Below are 25807 nucleotides of genomic sequence, written 5' to 3' on the forward strand. Positions count from 1 at the left end.
AAGGCTTCTCCAGCAGCACTAGTGGTATGTCTCATAATGCAGGGTGAGATTTGACAATCTCAGTAAACCACTGGTCTTGGAGGGTCACTCCACCTAATAGCTCACTCAATGTGCATGCAATGATAAACATATGAATAATACATCATACAAGATCACAACAATCACTGGGAAACACCCTAGAACATCCAAACAAGAATACCATAAAATTGATATTCATAACTCCCGAGACATTCCCAGTATCACTCCCAAAATGAAGACAACATAGGAGTGCATGAGGATTTACTTGGCATTCTACACTATTTATAGTAGAGAAGATGTAGAGGTAGAGAGGTGAAACATCCACAAATTTATTTCATAACATTCTCCTTTGGATGTTCACATTTTATTATATGCTAATTTAGACTGTCTCATTAAAAACCTTTCCAAGAAAAAACTAGTGGGATAGAAACTTGTTAAAGGGAAAAAGAGTACAGTGTATATAACCCCTCTCTCAATTAAGCCATATAACTACTGCTGGAGCTAAGGAAGTGGAGCAAAAGTTACAATTTTTCATAATATGAATCTCTTAATCTTCTCGCATAGTAAATTACAGTAATGTCCATTTGCAACACTTTCTCATAGAAATCATTGCGCTAATATTCATACCTCGTTAAAACCTTGCTAGAAAATCCAAGAAGAGAAACTGGCGAAGGAAAAAGAGTACATGACATACACTACCAAAGCATTACACAAACTATCTCATTAAAAACCTTTAGCCAAGAAAAAACCTTTGGGAAAAAACTTAGCAAATAAAAAAGTAAAGTAATAAACATTTAGGAATAGTCATAATTAATTCGCTCCCTCTTATGAAAGTAATCTATTAAGTTTATGCGTACTTATTCCATATACCAATTTCTCAATTTTGGAAGAAGGTAAGGGATTTAGCAAATAAATCTATAAAATTGTCACTAGAGTGAACTTGATGTATATCTATTTCACCTTTCTCTTGGAGTTCATGTGTGTGAAAGAATTTTGGTGAAATATGAAGTTTTGTCACTCTTAATATATCTATCATTCATTTGTGCAATGCAAGTTGCATTGTCCCCAAAGAGAACAATGAGATATTATCAATTGTGGGTAAATCACATTAAACATTAATGTATTGCTTTAAACACATTCTCGAGAAGTTTCATATATTTCAAAAGCCTCACAATGATTTAAGGAAGTAGCAACAAGGCTTAGATTTTATTACCTTCCAAGTCAAATAAATTTTCTGCGCTATACTATTCTTATTTAGGCATAAGATTTTATTTCTTGTCTATTGTGAGGATTCTTTTTGTTATCTGACAGGTTTTGTCATATACCTGTAAAACAAACTTAGGAAAAGGATTTGCGTAAGATTTTGTCAAAATCTTCATGTTAGTGACTATTTATGTTCATGTTTATCTTTTATTTTTTACCTTTCATCTTTCTAAGCTAATTTTCATCGTATCCCTAGGCTCTATAAATATCTATCTTTGTAAATTTCCAACAAAGTCATAAAGTCTAGAAAGGGAAAAGAGGTTGTTGTAGGATCATTAGCTTAAAGATACAAATGTATTTGTGTCTTTGGTGGATCTAGATTGGAAAATTAGGGAGTGTAAAAGGAGATAGCCAATGATCTTGCAAAAGAAATAGATGTTAAGGGTATTAACCACGTCTATAGAGGAGGGATACAAGGCTTAAGCGGGAGTGTTGCATTGACAGCTGCCAAAGGAGGAAGCCTTGTTCTGGGCATTAGACTACAACATTCAAATAATTCTAACACATTTGCTTATATTATACGTCCAGATTGGAATGTTTCAATCATGCATGAGCGAATGTGGTATATGCTTCAAGATTCCAATGCTTTCATTACCTTACCTGGAGGATTAGTAATGTTGAAAGCCTTTTTCAACATTGTATCATAGGAAAATATGAACATTCATAAAAATTGATCGTGTTTATTAAATGTTAATGATTTTTATGATGGTTTACTAACATTTTTAGACCATGCAATAGAAAAAGAATTCATGACTCCGGAGGCAAGACAATTGACAATGCCTGCACTAAATGTCAAGTAATTAATCAACCAGATGCTAAGCTTGGTGCCAGAGCTTAGTTTGCCCATGGGACAAGTGGATCAAAATCCTCAAGATAAGGGTGGGAGAGATGAGTTGGACACTAGTCTTCACTTGTAATTTAACTATCAAAATCCACTTGTATGCATAAAGATTTATGTCATTACTTTTCCAACATATTCGGCTTGGTCGTGGAGAATAATATATTTGAGACCATACAATGATCTTTGCAGGTTAATACTAAACATGCTGCAATTTTTATTCTTTCCCATATAAGGTATGTAGAATCCTTCAGGAATTTTCTTATAAATATCATTGTCAAGTGACCCTGCAGTCACAATGTCCATTAAATGCATCTCAAGATGCATCCTAATTGTCATACTGATCAAATAACGAGACAAAATTAATTATGGGAGATTAACAAACATTATAATTGATATTGGGTCTCTACGAAAACCCTTGTTCTTCCTTAATTGCCTCATTCCATTTTGAATGCTTCTGGCATTTTTGGATGATTTTGAGTTCTGGAATCAAATTATCTCTTGAGATAACAAGAGCTACTAAGAAGGAGATGATAGTTATAATTTTATTATAGTTTTCTCACATATGAATAGTATTAAACAATAACCCACGTATGAATAGTAACCATAAACAGTACACCCGTGTATAAAATATGTATGAATAGTAACTGCGTATACAAGTGGTTACACTACTTATAATTAAAGGTGGAAAAGTGGGCGGCCCGTCCCGCTTGGCGAGTTGTCCCGCCAGTCCGAGCCTATTTTACACTGATCTGTCTCGGTCCGCCTATACCTGCCATCAACCCGCCAAAAATTGAGTCTGCCTCGCTTTTGAGATGAGTTGAAAAACTCAGCCCACCCCGCCCCGTTTAGCAGTGGGGCGGGTTAGCCCGCCGAGCCAAGCCCGTTTTTCCAGCTCTACTCATAATAGAGAAGATGTAGATATAGGAAGGTGAAACATCCCCAGATTTATTTTATAACATAGATAACTTTTACAGTTTGACCTGTGATTCTTTATTGATTTTCTTTCACAACAAAGGTGTGACTAAGGAGCGTTTAATGGCAATGAATCTATAATGAACGACTCAATAACCTTATGTGGTTGTTACTGCCAACACTTTATTTTTCTCTCACATATATGTTTTAGCATGATTTTACACTGATATAAATTATGCTCTTGATTTTGATAATTAATTTTTTATGTCAAAAGGCTTTAGTTTATTAAATATATGAGCAGTTATATTCAACCAAATTAATGGTCAAAATTTGATATAAATTTTTTATTCTTACATTGGTGTAAGTATAATTTGCCTATATATATATATATATATAGGGGAAGGATCCATTTACAAACTTTTTTTACAAATTTTTTCAAATTACACTATGTTCTCCCGGGAGGACATAGTGTAACCTAGTGTTCTCCCGAGAACATAGTAAAGTTTATAAGAGTTTGTAAATTGATATGCATCTAGCATATATATGATTTTAAGCCAAAAAGATAAAGAATCTTGATCAATCTTGGATAAAAAGGGCTAGAATCGTTATTAAATTGATAAATCCTAATCAGATATCTTGTTACTGATTTTCTTATATTTTTGTAAGAAAAAGTACAAGAAAGAGGCCCAATTGAGCAGCATAGAAAAACACAGGATTTGATCCACCAAGCTAGTAGCGCGAAGATACTGAATCTAAATAAAAATCCCACGCTATCAGCGCGAGATCCGTGCTAGTTTTAAATCTTATATCAGAATGTTTGTGGAAGAGATTGAAATCGAGAGATATGAAAAAGATTTGAATCAGAGGAAAAATATTTAACTTACCTCAGATTGTATCAGAGAAGATTGGACCAAGATACAATATGAAGATTTGATCAAGATTTCTAAGCAAGACATAAACTCTATAAATAGAGACTCGGACCTCAGAGTAAACCATCTTTGGCTGGAGAGAATTGTGAGGATCAGAGAATTGAGAGAGATCAGGATTCCACCAGAGTTGAAAGCTGAAGACATTGAGTTTTTATTCTTCTTCTTCTTTTCTTCTTAGTTTATGAACAATTTTTATTCTTTTAATTTGTTTAGGTCAGACATGAATATGTCTGGCTAATTTCTTTTTGTAGTTGGGATCACGGCCCGATGTGAATCCTTTATATTTTCTGTATTGATATTTTATAAGTTAATTAGTTAGTTTATTTTATTCTACCTGGTTTAATTTTTCCATATCCTGTTTAGAATTGGCCACTCTAAATTATAGGGCTTTGAGGGTTAGAATTCACAATAGACATATTGGGGTTTTAATCTACACAATGGTAGAATAACAATTTGTGTATGATCTAGACATAGGCTTACATAAATTGCAGACTCATAATTCATTTGCTTAATGCTTAATTCAAGAGGGATTACTAAGACATTAGAATTCTGATGGGTTAAAGGGTTGAAATTACTAAGACATCAGGTTCAACTATTTTATAGAAAAATAATGAATTGTCTGAACAAACGAATTAATTAATTATAAAATATAATATAGGAATATAAGGGAGGATCGGAGGTGAAGTGTATCCTGGCTACATCCTTTTTATAAATTTTTCATCAATATTTTCTCGTGTTCTTGATCTTTTCTTGCATGCGTTCAAAATTAATTTTTATTAATTTTCTGTTTTAAATTTTATTATTTTTAAATTCTGTTTTGAAATTCCAAAATCAATTACTTTCACAACTCAACCCAATTTTATTTTCCAACTTAAGGGGAATAGTTAAACTAGTACTTGGTGCATTAATCCTCGTGGGAACGATACTCTACTTATCACTTTATTACTTGAAATGAACGGTATACTTGCCGATTTCGCAACATAAACAAAAAATTTGTAAATATAACTCTCCCCATATATATATATATATATATGTATATATATACATATATAGGAATAGGATCAACTTACACTTGTGTAGGAATAATAAGTCTTACATCAAATCTTAATCGTGAATTTTCGGACATCTAACAATTGAGATTTCTTGGGTTTCACTCATTAATTAATTGTTAATTTCCAAAAAATAAAATTGTTAGGTGCACAAAAATCAACTGTTAAGATTTGGTGTAAGATTTATTATTTTTAAACCGGTGTAAGATGATCATGTCCTATGTGTGTGAGTGTGTGTGTATGTGTCTATATATATACATATATATATATATATATATATATATATATATATATATATATACGAGTTTAATGTTTCTACTTTTACTGCACACAAAAATTTCTCTACCACACTTATAGAGAAGTGAGTGGATCCCACTAATCTTTTCTCTTTCTTCTCTTTAAAATGGGACCCACTCACTTCTATGCGAGTATGACATAGAAATTTTTTCTGCAACAAAAGCACAAATATTTTTTTCATATATATATATATATATATATATACACATGGGAAGGATTACATTCTCAACTTTTTTTGTTTACAACTCTGTACTCTAGGGAGTACAAATACTTGAGAATGTACTCTCGGAGTACATAATTGAGGTTGCAAAAGTTGTAAACAAAAAAAAGTATGCTGCCGCGACGAAATTTCCATATATATATATATATATATATATATATATATATATATATATAGGTTAAAACATTTAATCTGGGGAACCATAACCATACAAAAGGTGAAAACATTAAATGTAGGGAATTGTTACGAAATTGGCAAGTGTACCGATCGTATCAAGTAATAAAATGATGAGTAAAGTATTGTCTCCACGAGGATTGAGGCATCGAAGTTATTATAATTATTCCTCTCTTGTTGGATTAATAAAAATAGTTTTAAGAACAATTGTGGTTTGTGAAATGAATAAGAACAATTCAGGAAAATGTAAATGATTCAAAAGTTCTTTTAGAATTCAAGAACAAAAGATTGAAGGTTGAGAAAATGTTTGAGAAAATATTGCGGTAAAGAGAAACAAACACCTTTACGATCCCCACCTTGCAACTTGGATTACATTTACGTTTACTTATTCAATTGATCAAACGATTCATCATCTTTTATATGATTAGTTAATCCCTAATTCCTTAGTGACTTTGACCTTATTAACTCTATTCGAATCCTAATCCCTTATAAATCCTTTTTCAAGTTAACCCTTAGAATCAATGAATCTTTAACATTTGCGGTTCATGTAGCCTATCCCTAATGCATACATGAACAGTTGTCTTACCCTTTGTCAGGAATTAGAATTCTAATATCCCTATTGAAAACCCTAACCCTCGCAATCCTAATAGATTGATCAGTTCCAATAGAATTATAGAATGAAAAACATGGCAAGATAAATTCAATTAAATAGATAAACATAAACTTCAACCAAACTACAAGGGGTTCACACCAAGGGTTGTGACCCTTACCATAATAATGAAAACTAGCCACACATATTCATGTCTGACAAAATCAATACAAAAGAAAATAAAATTCAGAACCTAAATAAGAGAAAGAAGATGAAGCTCTTCCGTCTTGATCGTTCGATTCTCTGAAACTCCAAGAAGCTTCCAAGAATTCTCTCTCTCTTTGTTGTCTTTCTTCTCAGTCTTGTCAAAAAGTCCTTCTCCTTGTGTTTCTGATCCTTTTATTAGGTTTTAGGAAAACCTCATTTCAAATGTTCTCCAATTGGGCCTCCTTTTAGAGTAATTCGCATAAGATTAAAATTAAAAAATATCACTCGCGCACTTTGCACTAACTCTGGCGCAATTTGCATGGGAATATAGAGTGGAAGCTGTCAACTGGCGCACTTTGCGCTAGGTCCCGCGCAAAGTGCTCTAAGCCCGCGCACATTGCGCCACCTCAGCGCATTTTGTGCCAAGATACAGGGACGAATTGGATCAAATGGCGCACTTTGCGCCAAGTCCCGCGTAAAGTGCGCCAGCTGGAAAACTGCACTTCTCTCATTCACTTGTTTTTTTGGCGTTTCCTGCTATTAAAACACATAAATTGAGTGAGAGAATGATTGAGAAGGAATAATCAATATTTCTTGCATTTATGACTTATTTTAACACATTTATGATTAATTCCTTTCTTCTTTTAACTTAGAAAGCATCATATGCTAAACGCATATCAAACAATTCCCAGATTTAGATGTTGCTGTCCTCAGCAATAAACAGGATTAAAACATGGGAAGCAAGATTCAATTAATCAGGCATAACATTGCACAAACAATTATAACGATTACTATACTAAGCATGAATGATTTCCAAGTCAAAATTTAAAACGATGCTTATCAACTTCATTCAAATAGCAGAGTCTAACTTGATTACCCCTTACAAGACATAATATTCACTCATCACTCAGTGTTTGGGGTATTCATTGTCACTCATTCCATCACAGCCGTTGCACTACCATAGGCTTGATCTTATTCTCAAAATCCTGAAGATAAGGAATATCAAGACATGCATGATTGATCAAAAGGGCTTCTCAAGGTTATAACTTGGCTTGGCTTAAGGTTAGAATCATTTGGAAAGTAGCTGAATAATCATTGAGATTGAAACACCATTTTCATTAAGACTCAATTAAATCTAAAATCAGATCTCAACTCCACTATTTACTTGAATTCATGATTCATCCTTTTTCTCACCTTTTTCTTCATCATTGCTTTTCAATTTTTCAATTTATTTTTCTTTCCTCTTTGAATTCATTTGAGTACTATATTTTTATTTTCTTTTCAACTGCTTAAGTTCTAGTGGAGCTTACCTCAATCACTTCTAACTTTTGATTATAAACATTTCAATCTCAATCAAGGTAAGTTCTGATGGAAATGGTCTAAACAATTTAATCAGGTAATTGAATAAAAACAGTCTCAGGCTCAACATGGCTAGCAATGGAAATTTTTTTCAGGTGGCTATTTGGCCATAAGCTAATAGAATAAAATGTCTTTATCACTTCAATCAACACATGCATTGGAGAGAATTAGATCAAGTTCTAGAGTACTACTGCAGTGAGGACTCTCTAAAAAAATTTAATTATATAGGCACAAACCTCACCAGCTGTGGTATTAAACTAGACTCTTCCTAATTTCATTCCAAGCATCATTATCCATTATTAACATAAGAATCAAACAAACGAGCAATCATAATCTCTATTCATGCTCTATGCAATGCCATGACAATAATTCATATCGTGCAACGCTTCCTTATTTTCAACCAAGGAATTGACTGAGTAGCACATCTAAATCTGAACATGATTTCACATATCAATTATCACTAATTCTATAAAAAAATATTACTAATAAAAAAAATAAACAGGAAAGGTTAAAATAACTCCCCTGAAGTATACATGAATTCTCTGACTTTCTGTTGCTCCTTACTGTTGTTCCTCTGTATGTGATACCTCATGATAACGCGTATGCGGTCCCAATTCTCAGATTTAGAAGATTGTTGTCCCCAGCAATGTACTACACATTAGAAATAAGGAGCACGTAATAATAAAAAGTAGCAGCATAAGAAATTCATCAAATATACATCTCCATGGATAAAAACTTAAAACTAAGATAAAATAAAATAAACAAAAACAAAAACTAAATGTAGCAAAATAAAATAAAAGCATAAATCCATTGGGTTGCCTCCCAACAAGCGCTTGTTTAACGTCATTAGCCTGACATACTCTATGTGATCATGGTGGCTGGTAACTCGGGCTCAGTGATGACACCATACCCTTGCTCAGAATTTGTGTCATGCCATGGTTATACTCATATGCCTGTGGATAAAGAGGAGGGCTTTCAGGAACTTTAAACCTAGTTTTAACATGTTTTTTCTTGCTCTTGGGCTTTTCCATCTTAACATTTGGCTTGTGTTCTTCATGCCGCTGATGGACTTCCTTCTTGTTCCCTTCCTCAACCTTTTTCTCCGCAGTGTAGATGACTTGATTCTTAGGTTGAGAAGCAGGCAATGGAGGAGCTTCATTTATAAGTACCTTGAATATTGCTTACTCTCCGTCCACGCGCATTATCAACTCACCCTTAGGTACATCGATTAATGCTCCTGAGGTTGCTAAAAATGGCCTCCTGAAGATCATAGGCACACTGGCATCTTCATTAATGTCAAGAATAACAAAATCGACAGGAATTAGAAATTTGTCTACCTTGACTAGCACATCTTCCACAATACCATGTGCTTGCTTTGTTGAGCGGTCGGCCAGTTGAACATTCATCTTAGTTGGTTTCACTTCATTAATTCCCAGCTTCTTCATCAGGGTTAATGGCATCACATTAATGATGGCACCAATATCGCATAAGACTCTCTACAATCGTCTTCCCAATGGTGCATGGAATACTGAAGCTTCCTGGATCCTTCAACTTTGGAGGCATGTTTTTATGTAAGATTGTATTGCACTCCTCTGTTAGTGTAATTGGTTCATCCTTTATGAGCTTCCTCTTCTTAGATAATGTTTCTTTCAAGAATTTGGCATATGAAGGGATTTTCTCCAGAGTGTCTGCAAAAAGAATATTAATCTGCAATTTCTTAAAAATATCTAAAAATTTAGACAATTGCTTCCTTTGCTCATTTTGCTTGGGCCTCACTAGATATGGAGGTTTCTCAAAACGTGAGAAATCCCATTGCTTCTTTTGAACTGCAGGAGGTTGTTCCTTTGCTTCTTCTCTATCCTTTTGAGCTTGTTCATCTTTTCCTGTAGAAACTTCAACTTTCTCTTTTTCTAGCTCCTCATTCCTTGTAGTGATGACATTGCATTGCTCCTTTCTTGACTCCTTTCAGCTAGTTGTCTTGAAAGTTGGCCAATTTAAGTCTCCAAGTTTCTGATGGACGCATCTTGATTCTTATGGTAGGCTCTTGTTTCATTCATGAAGGCATCAGTATTCTGGATGTGATCATTGGTGGTCTTGGAGAGTTGCAACATTGCTTTCTCTAACTCAGATGGCTCCTTCTGTGGAAGAGGAGAAGGTTACAGATAATTGTTGGTTTTATAATCCAACCCTCCACCTTGACTTCTCCTTTGAAAATTGCTTCCTTGAGCACCATTCTGATTCCTCTGAAAGCTTTGAGTATTCTGTGGTGGCCTTGGGTCATACCAAACTCCATTGACCTGGAACGGCTCAGCTCCCATGAGTGTTGGGCACTCATTAGTTTCATGCTCCCATTTGCAGTACTCACAGCTAAGTGAATTAATGTGAGCTGTTGAGACCTGCATCTTATCTAGCTTGGCATTCATACTGGCTAGCTGTTAAGAAATCACCTTTTGCTCAGCTAGTGATGCATCATTGTTCCCCAGTTGTATAAGCCCTTTCTTTGGCTGAACAGGTTGGACTGCCATAGATGCATTCTCATTCCTTGCCATAAAATCAATCAGCTCTAAGGTTTCAGCTGCTGTCTTCTTTCCTATAGTTCCACCAGCTGCACCATTGACAATCATTCTGGAGCCGGGTGTCATCCCATAATAGAAAATTCTGACCTTCTTTGTGTTTGGCAAGTCATATTGGGGGCACTTCCGGATCAGTTCCTAGAATCTGGTCCAGGCTGCACACAAGTTCTCTCCCGGTTGTTGAGTGAAGTTCGTAATTTCATTTACCAACTTGTTGTACTTTTCCATAGAAAAGTGCTCAGCAAAGAATTTAGCTGCCAACTCCTCCCATGTTCTGATGTTGTTGGGAGCTTGTCGATCCAACCATCTGAGAGTTTTCCCGGTCATAGCAAACGGGAACAATCGGAGTCTGATCGCATCATCTGATACTCCGTGGTGTTTGGTTGTATCACAGATTCTTATGAATCTGTCTATGAAGTCATGAGGATCTTCATAGTCTTCCCCACCAAACTGAGTTTTCTCCACTAATGTGATCAGTGATGGATGCATGTCATAGTTGTTGCCATTAATCGGTGGCCTCACAATGCTGGAATTGGGCCTTGTAAACAATGGAACCAAGACTGACTCCATCAACTCTTTTTCCGGTGGTGGATTGGCTTCTGCCATCTCTGATTCTACCTCAGAAGGTGAAGTAGAAATTTCTGCTTGCTTCTTCTGCTTGGTAAGTTACCTTATCCTTCTTGCAGTTATTTCTATCTCTGGATCGTAAATCAAAGTTTCAGGATTAACTATACCACGCATAAACTAAAGCAAACAGATTAGTAACACAAAATCCAATCAAGAAAATCAAAAGTTATTAATAAACTTGGCGTATTCAATCCCCGGCAACGGCGCCAAAAACTTGTTGCAAAATCGACAAGTGTACCGATCGTACCAAGTAATAAAATGATGAGTAAAGTATCGTCTCTACGAGGATTGAGGCACCGAAGTTATTATAACTATTCATCTCTTGTTGGATTAATAAAAATGGTTTTAAGAACAATTGTGGTTTGTGAAATGAATAAGAACAATTCAAGAAAATGTAAATGATTCAAAAGTTCTTTTAGAATTCAAGAACAAAAGATTAAAGGTTGAGAAAATGTTGCGGTAAAGAGAAACAAACACATTTACGATTGCAACTTGGATTACATTTACGTTTACTTATTCAATTGATCAAACGATTCATCATCTTTTATATGATTAGTTAAGCCCTAATTCCTTAGTGACTTTGACCTTATTAATTCTATTAGAATCATAATCCCTTATAAATCCTTTTTCAAGTTAACCCTTAGAATCAATGAATCTTTAACATTTGCGGTTCATGTAGCCTATCCCTAATGCATACATGAACAGTTGTCTTACCCTTTGTCAGGAATTAGAATTCTAATATCCCTATTGAAAACCCTAACCCTCGCAATCCTAATAGATTGATCAGTTCCAATAGAATTATAGAATGAAAAACAAGGCAAGATAAATTCAATTAAATAGATAAACATAAACTTCAACCAAACTACAAGGGGTTCACATCAAGGGTTGTGACCCTTACCACAATAATGAAAACTAGCCACACATATTCATGTCTGACAAAATCAATACAAAAGAAAATAAAATTCAGAACCTAAATAAGAGAAAGAAGATGAAGCTCTTCCGTCTTGATCGTTCGATTCTCTGAAACTCCAAGAAGCTTCCAAGAATTCTCCCTCTCTTTGTTGTCTTTCTTCTCAGTCTTGTCAAAAAGCCATTCTCCTTGTGTTTCTGATCCTTTTATTAGGTTTTAGGAAAACCTCATTTCAAATGTTCTCCAATTGGGCCTCCTTTTAGAGTAATTCGCATAAGATTAAAATTAAAAAATATCGCTCGCGCACTTTGCGTCAGGTACCGCGCAAAGTGCTCCAAGCCCGCGCACATTGCGCCACCTCAGCGCATTTTGTGCCAAGATACAAGGACGAATTGGATCAAATGGCGCACTTTGCGCCAAGTCCCGCGCAAAGTGCGCCAGCTGGAAAATTGCACTTCTCTCGTTCACTTCTTTTTTTGGCGTTTCCTGCTATTAAAACACATAAATAGAGTGAGAGAATGATTGAGAAGGAATAATCAATATTTCTTACATTTATGACTTATTTTCACACATTTATGATTAATTCCTTACTTCTTTTAACTTAGAAAGCATCATATGCTTAAAGCATATCAGGAATCATAACCATACATCTGTCATTGTTGCGCGTACAACAACTTTAGATATGATTTTACCTATATATATTATATGGGCAGGATCTTTTTACACCTATGTAAGACTAACAAGTTTTACATCGTATCTCAATCATTGATGGACGAAAATCATCAGTTGTCATCTATAGTGTAATTAATAATTAATAAATATTAATTAATTCGTATTACTTCGTAAATCATAAGTGTTGGATACACAAAAATCAACGATTGAGATATAATATAAGACTTATTAATTTTACACTAATATAAAATGATCCTAATCCAGATATATATATATATATATATATATATATATATATATATATATATATATATATATATATATATATATATATATTCTGGATCAGGAAATAGGCTAATGTGAATATGGAAAAAGTTTGTGTTCCGATCAGATTTTACATATTTAATTTGGGTAACGGTTTCTTCAGTAAATAGAGATAAGTTATTTCAGGTGAGCTTAAAATGATATCTTTTTAGAGCGAAAATCAGAGTATTTTTATAATTTTAATCTATTACATGATTATATTAGTCTTTATTATTTTATTTTTTTAATCTTATAACTTCAAAATAACGTCGTTTTAAGCTCAATGAAAATAACTTTATCTTCGGTGACTTGCAGAAATATTTTTCCCATTTAATTTTGTCGACAAACAAGTTCATAATCAAGTGATTTCATATTATTTAAATAATACTAATAAAAATTACTTTTGAATATATTATTATGGTTTATTTATATTTTGACGGTTTTTCTACAGAATGCACATTCATTTTCCAAGTGGAGCAAGTAACGAAGCCGCATTGTATCTCGAATTAGAATATAAAATCTCATTGAATGATCAAAAGTGATTGTTAAATGGAAAAAAAAAAAAACCCCCCCAACATTAATTGCATATTATTTGATAATCTAAGAGTTTTCCTTTTATCCTTTAACATAACACAACAAACTTTCCTACACTCACAACATTTTGTGGGGCCCACACTTTTTAAAACAAAAAAATAAATAAAAAATTAAGGCACGCAAAACGAATCTCTATAACATTACACAATCAATTTTCCTACTAACTCTTATAAAAACCATAATCTAAACGCAAAAAAGCGATTGTGAGCTCAAGGTTTGACCAAAGAATTTGATGAACTCTTCTTTCATAGACTTTAACGTAAAAAAGGAAAAAATTGAACACAAATACATGTTTGATATCCTGTATCAAAGTGCGAACAAATATGGCCGACTCGCGCCGAATAAAGCAATCCGCAGAAACAGTGCTAAAGCAACGTCAGTTCGGATCTAAGCACCGTTGTTTCCATTTTCAACGAAATCTCGTGGGATGTCACATGATTAAGTTACTTTTAATTACACATGCACTAAACATTTCATATGTTTACAGATTCAGTGTATAATTTTTTGGCAATTGTTTTAGTAGATAAAAATTTAGATTAAGAAAAGACACGGTCTATATAAAATTAGGGAAATACAAAGAGAAAAATCCGGAAATCAAACTAAAGTTAAGATTAACATGGACCAAAGTTTCGACCATATAAGACAAGTTAGACATTTTTTCTGCATTCTGTTGCATTCGTTTTGTGAATCGTGTATTTTCATACAAAATAGTAACTTACAAAATCCTGCTTGAATATATAGAGCAGAAATCACGTTGGCTTTAACAAAAAAGAGATAGTATAATAATTAATTAATTATGAGTGTTTATGCAATTTTCTGGGTGAAAGAAATGATCTTTGTGGTATTAGATCCCGAGCATTGCATATATATTTTTTAAATTAAGATAGAATTTTAAAAAAAATATTATTTAAAATTAAATATATTTAAAAAAACATTTAATATTATAAAAAGTATTTATAATTAATTGAAGTATGGTCTAAAAACATAAGTTAAGAATAAAATATATTTAAAATTATAAAAAATATTGTATTAATTTAAAATATTTCAAATAAAAAAATTAAAAATATTAGTTAAATACAACATATGTCATTTGTTTTGAATCAAAGTGACTAAATTAAGATTTAATTAGTTCAGAAAAATATAATCTAATTTAATATATAAAAATGATTAAGGTGACTGTAGTAAATTAAGAACAACAATGTGATTACCAAAAAAAAAGAACAACAATGTAACTATGAGACTTGTTTTCATAATTGTTATTGATTCCTTAAATTAAATTGTGAGCAATTTCTCATTGTAAACTATGCATTATATGTAGAATTTAAAACTTTCCCTTAATTTGAAGTATAAAAAGTAATATATTTATGTATGTTTTCAAATATATTTGTATTTTTAATATATGTTTTTAAAAGGAAATTTATTCTAATTAATTATAATATTTTGATGTTTAAATATTTATCAATATATTGATCGATATTTCTCCATCTTTTAGATTCTAAATTATATTTTCTTTTATATCCATTGGCACATATTACTCTATATTCGTTGATAAATTATAATATTTTCTTTACGATAATATATAAATATCAGTTATTCAATTTTTTTGTTAAATAGGATTAATTTTTAAAAAAAATTTAAGATTTTTATTGAACATTTATTTTGCAGAAACATTGTTTGGAAAAAATTTAAAATTTTGAATTTGAACTTTTTATCAATTGGAAAGAAATCAATAAAATTAATTATGGATTTTTTTAACATTTCATTTAAATTTTAATGTTATACTTATGAAAATATTTTAAAATTTTATATTATAAAGATATTTTTGGCATTCAAGGATTGAATGATACATAGTGTAATCAGGAGGTATAAATTGTAAGTGATCAATGTATAATGTCTAGTATAAGCTTATACTATATGTTATAACATCTTTAGTTGTTTGGTATGACTATCGTATAATAAAAACTTATACAACATGATCCATTTATACATCAAAATGATGTATAACTTAATCAGGCCTATAGAAAAGAGATTAGGCTAAGGGGTTGATGTATTAACCAGTGCAATTATCAATAATTAATATATTATTTTAGTATTAATATATTAAAATAAAAAATAATTTTTCAATATATATATTTTTTAAATATTGGAGATTTTATTTCTATAAAAAGTTAATATATTTTTTGGACACATCAATATATTTCTATAAAAATTAATATCATATGACATATTTGGAAGAATAATATAAATTCTTTATTAAAAGATATTTTTGTTTAAAATATTTATTTTTATCCTATCTAGTATTATACAGTGCATTACCAAATACTGGATGATATTATCTTATACAATACAATGCGTCAATGCCATATGCTAGATAATATTAAAATTTAATCATACCTTATATTACCATATCTTAAACTATCAAGTCTTATCCTATATTGTGTACCAAACATCCCTAATTGTAAGTTTTAAACCATGCAAAGTTAAATGATACAGATTGAAACCCATTAATGAAAATGAAAATTTTCCTGAAATTAAATATGAGAATATCTATTCTGATTTTATATCACCTTTATATATTAAATATTTCATTAACTTTTAACTTAATTTTTTACAAATTATCTAAATGCTCATTACTAACTATTTTTAATGACTTAACTATTAATTCAATCTATGTCACATTATTCTTTCACATGGAAATCAATCCCAACGCCAACTGGCTCCTTAATTTTAAAAAAATTACGTAAATACATGTATATGTTAGGTTGTTAATTAGATTATGGGAGTAAATTATGGGACAGTATCCTAATTATTTATGGTCAAATTAATCGTGATAATTTTATTATTCCATATCCTAATATTTCAAATTAATATATATATATATATATATATATATGAAATTTCAAAGGAAATAATTCTTATTTTTTTTTTGAAGTAGACTCTAAATTGGTTAGATAGACGGTTGATCTAAAACAACTTACCAAGGTACTCCAATTCAATAAGATATAGATTGTTTAGTCTAAAACGATTTATTAATAATAATGTTGGCTAAAGTGAAAGTGAATGCTCGAAAATGTCTCTTCTTATGAGCTCAGCAGTCACACCACCTGACCTAAATGCCGGCACGAGTTAAACAAATTTAAGCCAAGCCTACTTGTCAAATGCATGGAACCTTGAATTGCCACAAGTCACCACCAATTTCTTCAACTGACGGCTGGCTGGCTTAGGTTTGGAAACAGTCTAAAAACATAGCCGAAAAAGCTTAGGCCCACAAAGCCAAGAATCTCAAATTAATGAGTAATTAATATCATTAAGTCATATTGAGAAATTATAATCCTACAAATAAAGGTAAATTAATAATGATAAAAGAAAAAATAAATATGAAGATATTTTTATGATTAGAATTTCCTCATATCACATAATTATATTAATTAAAAAAAATAATTTGTTCTTTTAAATGACACAACTTGTATCATTTCATTCTCACAAAGAAGTAAGACCCACACATTTATTTATTTTTGTCCATTTTCTCTCCTTCATTTTTATTTATTTAAAATGACACAATTTTATATCATTTATAATAAGAGTAAATACTATTTTTAGTCCTCACCAAATTTCATGATGTCTGCTTTAATCCCTAGCAAATAAAAAAGCTATTCGTGGTCCTTAAGAAATTCAAAATGGACCCATTTAGTTGAAATTGTAGTCCCTCACAAATTCAAAAAAGATCCATATTAGTTCTCAAAAGGACTAAATTGAGTCTACTTTAAATTTTTTAGAGACCACAAATAGTCTTTTTTATTTGCTAACGACTAAAATAAACATAGTAAAATTTGTTGATGATAAAATAGTGTTTACTCTTGTAATAATAGATACTTTTCCCAGTAATTAAACACTAATCTATTTTCAAAATTAATACCGTCACGTGGGTTAAAACAAAAGTTCCAATCCATGAAGCGGTGGTGTCTGATTTTTCGCACGCGTTGCTCATGCCTTTATTACCTTTGTCGACGACTTCGGGTTGTGCGTGTCCACAAGTCAACTCCCAACTATCCCCGAATTTATTGTTCCTTATCTCATTTATTTTATTATTATTATTATTCATATTCATCCGCAATAGTCAATACATACGTTAAATAACCTAAATAAAGAAATTCATGTATCTTTATTACCCTTTATTACCATTTCATTTATGAATATTGTGGTGCCCATTGATTGTACTTTGTTCAATACAACAGTGCACCGAATATATTATATATATATATCACGATCATTCAACTTTTTTTCTCCATATACCCAAAGAAATGAGTTTTGAAGGTTATTTGCAATCCATGTCTGCTACCTGCAGTTTCTTGTTCTTCTTCTTTACTATTCTGTTCCTTTTGTTTTCTTTTCTCATCTTCATCACGAGGATGAAACCATGGTGTAACTGCGAGAATTGCAGGAGTTACTTGACCATGAGTTGGGTTCACAAGTTTGGCAATTTCTGCGATTGGTACACTCATCTTTTGAAAAACTCTTCAACCGGAACCATTCATATGCACGTGCTTCGAACCACCATCACTTCGAATCCAGAAAACGTTGAGTACATCCTCAAAACCAATTTCAACAACTACCCAAAAGGTAAACCTTTTTCCATCATCCTCGGCGATCTTTTGGGCCGAGGAATCTTCAATGTCGACGGCGATTCATGGAAGTTCCAACGCAAAATGGCAAGCTTAGAACTCGGAAGCGTGGCGATTCGCTCCTACGCTATGGAACTAGTAACCGATGAGATCCAAACGAGGTTAATTCCTCTCATGGCCATGGCTTCCGATGGAAGAAGAGTCTTGGACCTGCAAGACATTCTCCGACGATTCTCCTTCGACAACATTTGCAAATTCTCGTTCGGTCTCGACCCAGGTTGTCTCCTTCCTTCACTCCCAGTTTCCAACCTCGCCGTCGCCTTCGACCTGGCTTCAAAGCTCTCGGCGGAGCGAGCCATGACGGTGTCGCCGGCGATATGGAAGATGAAGCGGCTATTCAACATAGGATCGGAGAAGAAGCTGAAAGAAGCCATCAACGTAGTGAACGACTTAGCAGAAAAGATGATAAAGGAGAGAAGGGAAATGGAAATGGGTTTCGCTAAACGACAAGATCTTCTCTCGCGTTTCATGGATTCGGTAAACGACGACAAATACCTCAGAGACATCGTCGTAAGTTTCCTCTTAGCAGGTCGTGACACTGTTGCTGCCGCGTTAACCGGTTTTTTTGTTTTGCTATCAAAAAACCATGACGTGGAGGCGTTGATTCGGGAGGAGCTGGACCGGGTGGCTGGACCGGTTCACGGTTTTCCCACCTTTGAACAAACACGAGAAATGCATTACCTCAACGCTGCGGTTCACGAGAGCATGAGGCTTTTCCCTCCGGTTCAGTTCGATTCCAAGTACGCGACAGAGGATGACGTGTTACCAGATGGCACGTTTGTACGGAAGGGGAATCGGGTTACGTACCACCCGTATGCCATGGGTCGGATGGAGCAGATTTGGGGCCCCGATTGTCTCGAATTCAAGCCTGAGAGGTGGTTGCAAAACGGTGCGTTTGTGCCGGAGAATCCTTTCAAGTACCCTGTTTTTCAGGCTGGGGCAAGGGTTTGTTTAGGAAAGGATTTGGCTTTGGTGGAGATGAAGTCTGTGGTGGCGGCCTTAGTTCAACGGTTCGATATTCGGGTCGTTGGAGCGAATCAGGAGCCCCGGTTTTCCCCGGGTCTTACCGCCACTTTCAGAGGTGGCTTGCCGGTTCAAGTTTATGAAAGAAAATGCTGATTAGATCCGAAAACAGTACTAATGCTTTGATTAACGCAAAAATAAATTATGTTAATTAAGTCCAAAAATTGCTGACGTATATATATGTGGTGATGTAAATATTTTGCAAATTTTGACTTTTTTAACTATATTTTTAATATTATTTATCGATTCATCACTTTTTTCGTCTAGTCGAATTCAAATGACATAAGATTATATAGGCAACAAAATTCTCATTACTAAATTTTAATATAGCTATATTTTCATATATTTGAAATCAAAATTATTAATTAAACTGAAATAATTCTTTATCGCTTGATTTACATGTTTGGTGAGAGGTTATGATAAAAAAAAAAAAGTAAACACAGCAGATTCACTTCCCACTCCCACAATTTGTTTTTTTTTTTTAAAGCACGATAATTAATAATAGTAGGGGTTAAATTTTGTTCGGGCGAAAAAAAAATTTGTACTTACCCTTCGAACTTCGTGCCTTATTTAAAAAATTAAAATAATAGGTTCCACTATTTTTTTTCTTTACAAAAAAATAAAAATCACTCGAATAAAAAGAGACACATAAAGCACATAATAATATGAGGATTATTTCTCTTACGCAGTAGGAGGCAAGTTTTCTTATATTGAAAAACAAATAAAATTAAACCTATTGATTTATTTATTTTTACAAAGGAGATATATTTTTCTATGTAAGAACAACATAATATTATGGGGTGTTTGGCAGGAGGTGAAAAAAAAATTTCCTAAGAAAATGAGGTGGAAAAATTATTTGCCTATATTTGGTAAGAGGTGAAGTAAAAATATGGTTGGAAAATTTTTTTCTCCATCCTTTGCTTTTCTATGTAAAATAGTTGGGAAAGATTACCATTGACAAAGTAAAATTATAATTTTCCTATATGATGAAAAAATTAACGCACAATATCAGTTAAATTAACTCAATATTTTCGAAAAAAATTTGACCTAGCAAATATCTTTTAATAACTTATCGAGGAAAAAAAATTCCATCATATTTCCAGAAATTATTTTTTTTGGGTAAAAAAAACTGTTTTCTTTAGCAAACACGAATAATCTCATATAACATAACTTCGCTAATAATATTGACAAAAATGTTTAGGTTCAGCGTATTTGAATTTTGTAGCATGGAGAAAGGTGAGTTGCATGCATGTTTGGATGTTCCCGCGCCCAATAATCGAGGGGATGGAGTTTGAAGCACGAGGAGAGATGAAAGAAATGTGATCCTAATATATCTACTATTTGTATGCCCGTTCCAGACAAGGTCGACAATACTGCATGTGTCACTGTTTTGCAAAATCTTATCTTCTCCATTTTATATTGATGTAAGTTATACTCTCGATTTTGACCATTAGTTCTTGATCTGGACAAATACTATACAAATATAAGGCCCAAAATACAAAGCTCAACTCAAAGATCTTCACCATTAAGCAAAGCTTTAGTCCACAAAAGTTGCTATCTCATCTTCATTCGGAAGCTCATGAAAGCCATCAAGCACCACAATATTAAAGCCTATCTTAGCAAAGCTCCTCAACATTAAAGGCAGCATGACAGCAAGCAACTTCAAGATACTTCATCTCCAAGTATACTTCAGCATTAAGACATTCCCAAGCTGCTCATCACTTTACTATAAATACATATGTATCAACACTAAGGTACTCATCTTCTCCTGCATAATAAAACCTGCTTGAATCATAACTGACTTGAGCGTCGGAGTGTCTTGCAGGTACACCCCCCATCTCGTTCCATAGAAGACCCATGGGATAAAGCGGCCCAACTGCAAGATGCTCTGACCCAAGACGGTTCCAGGCTGTGCAGAGAAATATCACATGATCGGCCCAATTGTAAAAATCTGTTCTGATCATTGGCGCCGTCTGTGGGAAGCCTTGTGATTGGAGGATCCCTCAAAAGGATCCTCCAATCTAAAGGATCCTCCAATCTAAAGGATCCTCCAATTTAAAGGATCCCTCAAAAGGATACTCCAATCAATATGACCCCTCAAAAGGATCCTCCAAATCTCAAGGATCCCTCAAAAGGATCCTCCAATCAAAAGGATTCCTCAAAAGGATCCCTCAATCTCAAGGATCCCCCAAAAGGATCCTCCAATAATGAAAGGAAGCTAATAAAACTTCCTCCAAGCTCCCTCGCAATGAAGATATTGAAATTCCTCCAACGCCCACTCAGGAACAAAGGAAGGTAAAAGCCTTAATTGGTTAAAACTTCCCAAGCGCGATACTTCTGACAAACATCAAGTCCAAACTAAGCGACATCAAACCTCGGAGCATACAAAATAGAAAAGGTATGCAAAATATATAAATTATGAATTATGAACTGTACAAATGCAGAATACAATTATGAAGCTCTCAAGCACCCATACAAAGTACAGACCATAGTTTCAGATAAATGAACAAGCACGATAGATTTTCCAGATTGATAAACAGATATGCCAGCTCGCAAACTTATACATCTCGCTACTCATGCCTTCGGCATAAGCAACGAGCTGGGGGGCTTCTGATCTGGACAAATACTATACAAATACAAGGCCCAAAATACAAAGCCTAACCCAAAGGTCTTCACCATTAAGCAAAGCTTTAGTCCACAAAGGCTGTTATCTCATCTTCATCCCCAAGCTCATGACAGCCATCAAGCACCACAATATTAAAGCATATCTTAGCAAAGCTCCTCAACATTAAAGGCAGCATGACAACAAGCAACTTCAAGATACTTCATCTCCAAGTATACTTCAGCATTAAGACATTCCCAAGCTGCTCCTCACTTTACTATGAATACATATGTATCAACACTAAGGTACTCATCTTCTCCTGCATAATAAAACCTGCTTGAACCATAACTGATTGAGCGTCGGAGTGTCTTGCAGGTACACCCCTCATCTCGTTCCATAGAAGACCCATGGGATAAAGCGGCCCAACTGCAAGATGCTCTGACCCAAGATGGTTCCAGGCTGTGCAGAGAAAGATCACATGATCGGCCCAGTTGTAAAAATCTGTTCTGATCAGTTCTATTTATATCTAACGGTTATAATTTATTAGATATTTAAGCCATTAAATACGAGAAAATCAATGATCAAGATTTGGTATAAGACTTTTTATTTTATACCAGTATAAAAATATCATGTCCATATATATATGTGTGTGTGTGTGTGAGAGAGAGAGAGAAGGATCTTTTGAATTCAGTATAAGACTTATAAGTCTTATTTTCTATTTTAAGATGATAACCATTAGATGAATGAAAATCAAGACTAAGATAAAGAGGAAAACTTGTAAATCTTACATTATAATCGAAAGATTCTTCTCAATATATGTGTGTGTGAAGTCTCTTTCACTATGTGAATAATGTTGTTAAATACTTAATATTGTAAAGATTTCTTAGCCACTTATAGATTAAAGCTTGCTTCTTGTTTAAACCATTTTATATGGAAGTACATAATTGGCATGCATCGGTATATAAATTTAGGTTTTAATATTTTTTATGTTGTATTAGATAAAATTATTTTCTATATACAAAATGGTACAATGTAAGAAGAAGAGAGAGAAAAAAAATGAACCCTATACATATGTGTGTATAAAATAATTTTATCTCTTGCGATATAAAAAACATTAAACTCATAAATTTATCATTGGATGTATAAATTATGCAACGGTGGAGTCAGTCATGAGAATTAGGATAGGCGATCGTTCCATCAAGTTCATCAAATATTATTTAAAATTACATTCAGACTTTAAAAAAAGGTCATATAATTCATCAAGTTCATCAAATATTATTTAAAATTACATTCAGACTTTAAAAAAAGTCATATAATTAAATTCATCGTTGTCCTTATTATTTCTCATGTACCAAAGTTCTTCAAGTTTGTCATAAATTTTGAAAGGGCTTTACTTCTCTCATGTTGTAAAAGAAAAATTATCTTATGTTGTGAGATAAATTAAATGGGGCCCATCAATTTTAAAAAAAGATAAAAAGTGAAGCATATCTTTTTATGTGAGTGTAACATGATAGATGAATCTTATGTAACATAAAAGTATAATTTTCCATTTTGAAATCCTCACTCTTTCTCCCAAAATTTCCTGATTTGTGTAAGGGTTATAATAAAGTTCAAACCATGTTCGCCCTCAATAGCAAAGTCAAGTCCGTCCTCCTTTAATAATGTCAAAGTGCCACTATATGTAGCAAAGGCAATATTTTAAATTTTCGTCCTCTCAGATAAAAAATTGTCCTATACATAGTAAGAAATTAATTTCCATGCGAACCTTGTCCCTGGGCACTAGGTCCAAAAATAGAATAGTTTTTGTCTATGGGCATTTCTCCAAAACATGCAACATCTAAATGAACTTGTGAATAACATTAATTTGAAGTCATAAATGCAAAAATGGATGGGGAGAAAATAGAGCAAATGATATGGTCAGATCGAGATCGAGCTTATTAGGAAGAAAAAAAACCAGAGACGAGATATTTGGCTAAATAATCTGCATATGGCCATATTAACATTGCTCAGTAGGAGCAGAGGAGGATCCAGTTGGGGTAAATGTCCGCAAGTGCGGACATAAACATTGTGATTTTAGTTTTTTTTTCTTTGTTGCAGGTTCTTATTTGTCTCTTGGTTTAATATTTATATTAGGGCGGAGTTTGCTTGCTCTTCACTCAGGGGCTGCTCCTAAACATGCTCTTCTTCTTTTCTTGGGAATAGTCTCAATTTGGAAACCAAACTAACAGATTTAGCGCTAGATGTAGTAAAAGAAAGAATGGTGAACCAACTAGAAATTCTTTTTAGAGTATATAGGGATACTACAGGAGATGTGAACTTACCAACAGCAGTCAATCTCCAAGAGGTAGCCGAAGTCCTTAACAAAATATACAGTCCCAACTTTAGTCTCTTATAAAAAAAATTAGTGTTGAGGTTCCTAAGAAATTCAAAGTGGATCAATTTAGTTAAAACTGTGATCACTCACATTAGTCGCTCAAAAGGACTAAAATGTGTCCACTTTGAATTTCATAGGTTCCAGGTCACTAAATTTTTTTTGTAAGGCACTAAAGTGGGGACCGAATTTTTTGTTAAGGACCAAAAAGAGTATTTACTCTTATATTAGTTAGCAACGTAGTAACGTATATAGATGATTAAAACAACGTAGCAACGCAAATTGATTAGAGAGAAACCAACCACTAAATTGATTAGCAACGTACAATTAAATTATGAGCGAGTTCATAACCTTGTATATAAAGCGTTAATTTAAACTATCTTTACAAAAAAAAAATCGGAGACAGCCACTAAATGTGCGGACATAAAGAATTTTTTCTGGGTCCACCATTGAGTAGAAGAGATTTTGATAAAGGTCATATACCAAGCATTTAGAGCAGTAACTTATTCTCTTCTACATGTGGTTGATAAACACTAGTAATTAAGAAAAATTATCACACAGAAATTTAACATAGAAAATGTCTTTTTTTTTTACGAAAAAATTCCGTCGAAAATGATGTTTTCGACGGAAATGAGCCGTCGGAAATATCTTCGTGGGTAACAATTTTTTTGACGGAATTACAGATTCTGTCGAAAAATTTCGACGGAAATTTCGACGAAATAATTCCTGTTGAAAATTTCGATGGAAAAATAATTCCGTCGAAAATTTTCAACGTAAAATGAACGAAATTCGGTAAAAAAATCTTGTCTCAATTTTCGACTGAAAACAAATTCCGTCGAAAGTTTTCGACGGAAAATGAATGAAACTCCGTCGAAAAATCTTGTAATGATCTTCGGTGGAAAACAAATTCCGTCGAAAATTTCCTACGGAAAATGAATGAAATTCCGTCGAAAAATCTTGTGATGACTTTCGACGGAAAACAACTTCCGTCGAAATTTTTCGACTGAAATGAATAAAATTCCGTCAAAAAATCTTGTAATGACTTTTGACGAAAAACAAATTCCGTCAAAAATTTTCGACGGAAATGAATGAAATTCCGTCAAAAAATCTTGTAATGACTTTCGACGGAAAACAAATTCCGTCGAAATTTTTCGACGGAAATGAATGAAATTTGTCTCAATTTTCGACGAAATTGCTTTTTCATTTGTTTCTCTACAAAATTAATACCAATTTATGTTTCACACCTGATAAACAAATATAATGAAAATAACATATCAAAATTATTTGATGTTACTATAATTTATGTGTACAAAAGTCCCTGCCATATACAAATCAAAAGAGACTTAAATATATAAATGTCCAAGACATATACATAAACAAAAGTCCCTGTCATATACTAATCCAAAGAGTCCTATATGAATAAATGTCCAAGACATACTAATGAAAAGAGACATACATATACAAAAGTCTCTATCATATACTAATCAAAAGAGTGCTATATATATAAATGTCCAAGACATATGCTAATCAAAAGGGACATACATATACAAAAGTCACTGTCATATACAAATAAAAATAGTCCTACATCTATA

General features: G+C 33.1%; 1 protein-coding gene across 1 annotated transcript; it reads left to right on the forward strand.

Moving 5' to 3' along the window:
• Positions 1–17838: 17838 nt before the first annotated feature.
• LOC133299607 (cytochrome P450 94C1-like) lies at positions 17839–19338 on the forward strand. The gene has a single exon (XM_061499076.1). It carries the CDS (start codon positions 17839–17841, stop codon positions 19336–19338), a length of 1500 nt encoding a protein of 499 aa, XP_061355060.1.
• The last annotated feature ends 6469 nt before the right edge of the window (positions 19339–25807 follow it).

This window comes from Gastrolobium bilobum, unplaced genomic scaffold, assembly GCF_033153095.1.
Source record: "Gastrolobium bilobum isolate Gb01-03AN ecotype WA unplaced genomic scaffold, APGP_CSIRO_Gbil_v1 utg22371, whole genome shotgun sequence".
NCBI classification, from domain to species: Eukaryota; Viridiplantae; Streptophyta; class Magnoliopsida; order Fabales; family Fabaceae; genus Gastrolobium; species Gastrolobium bilobum.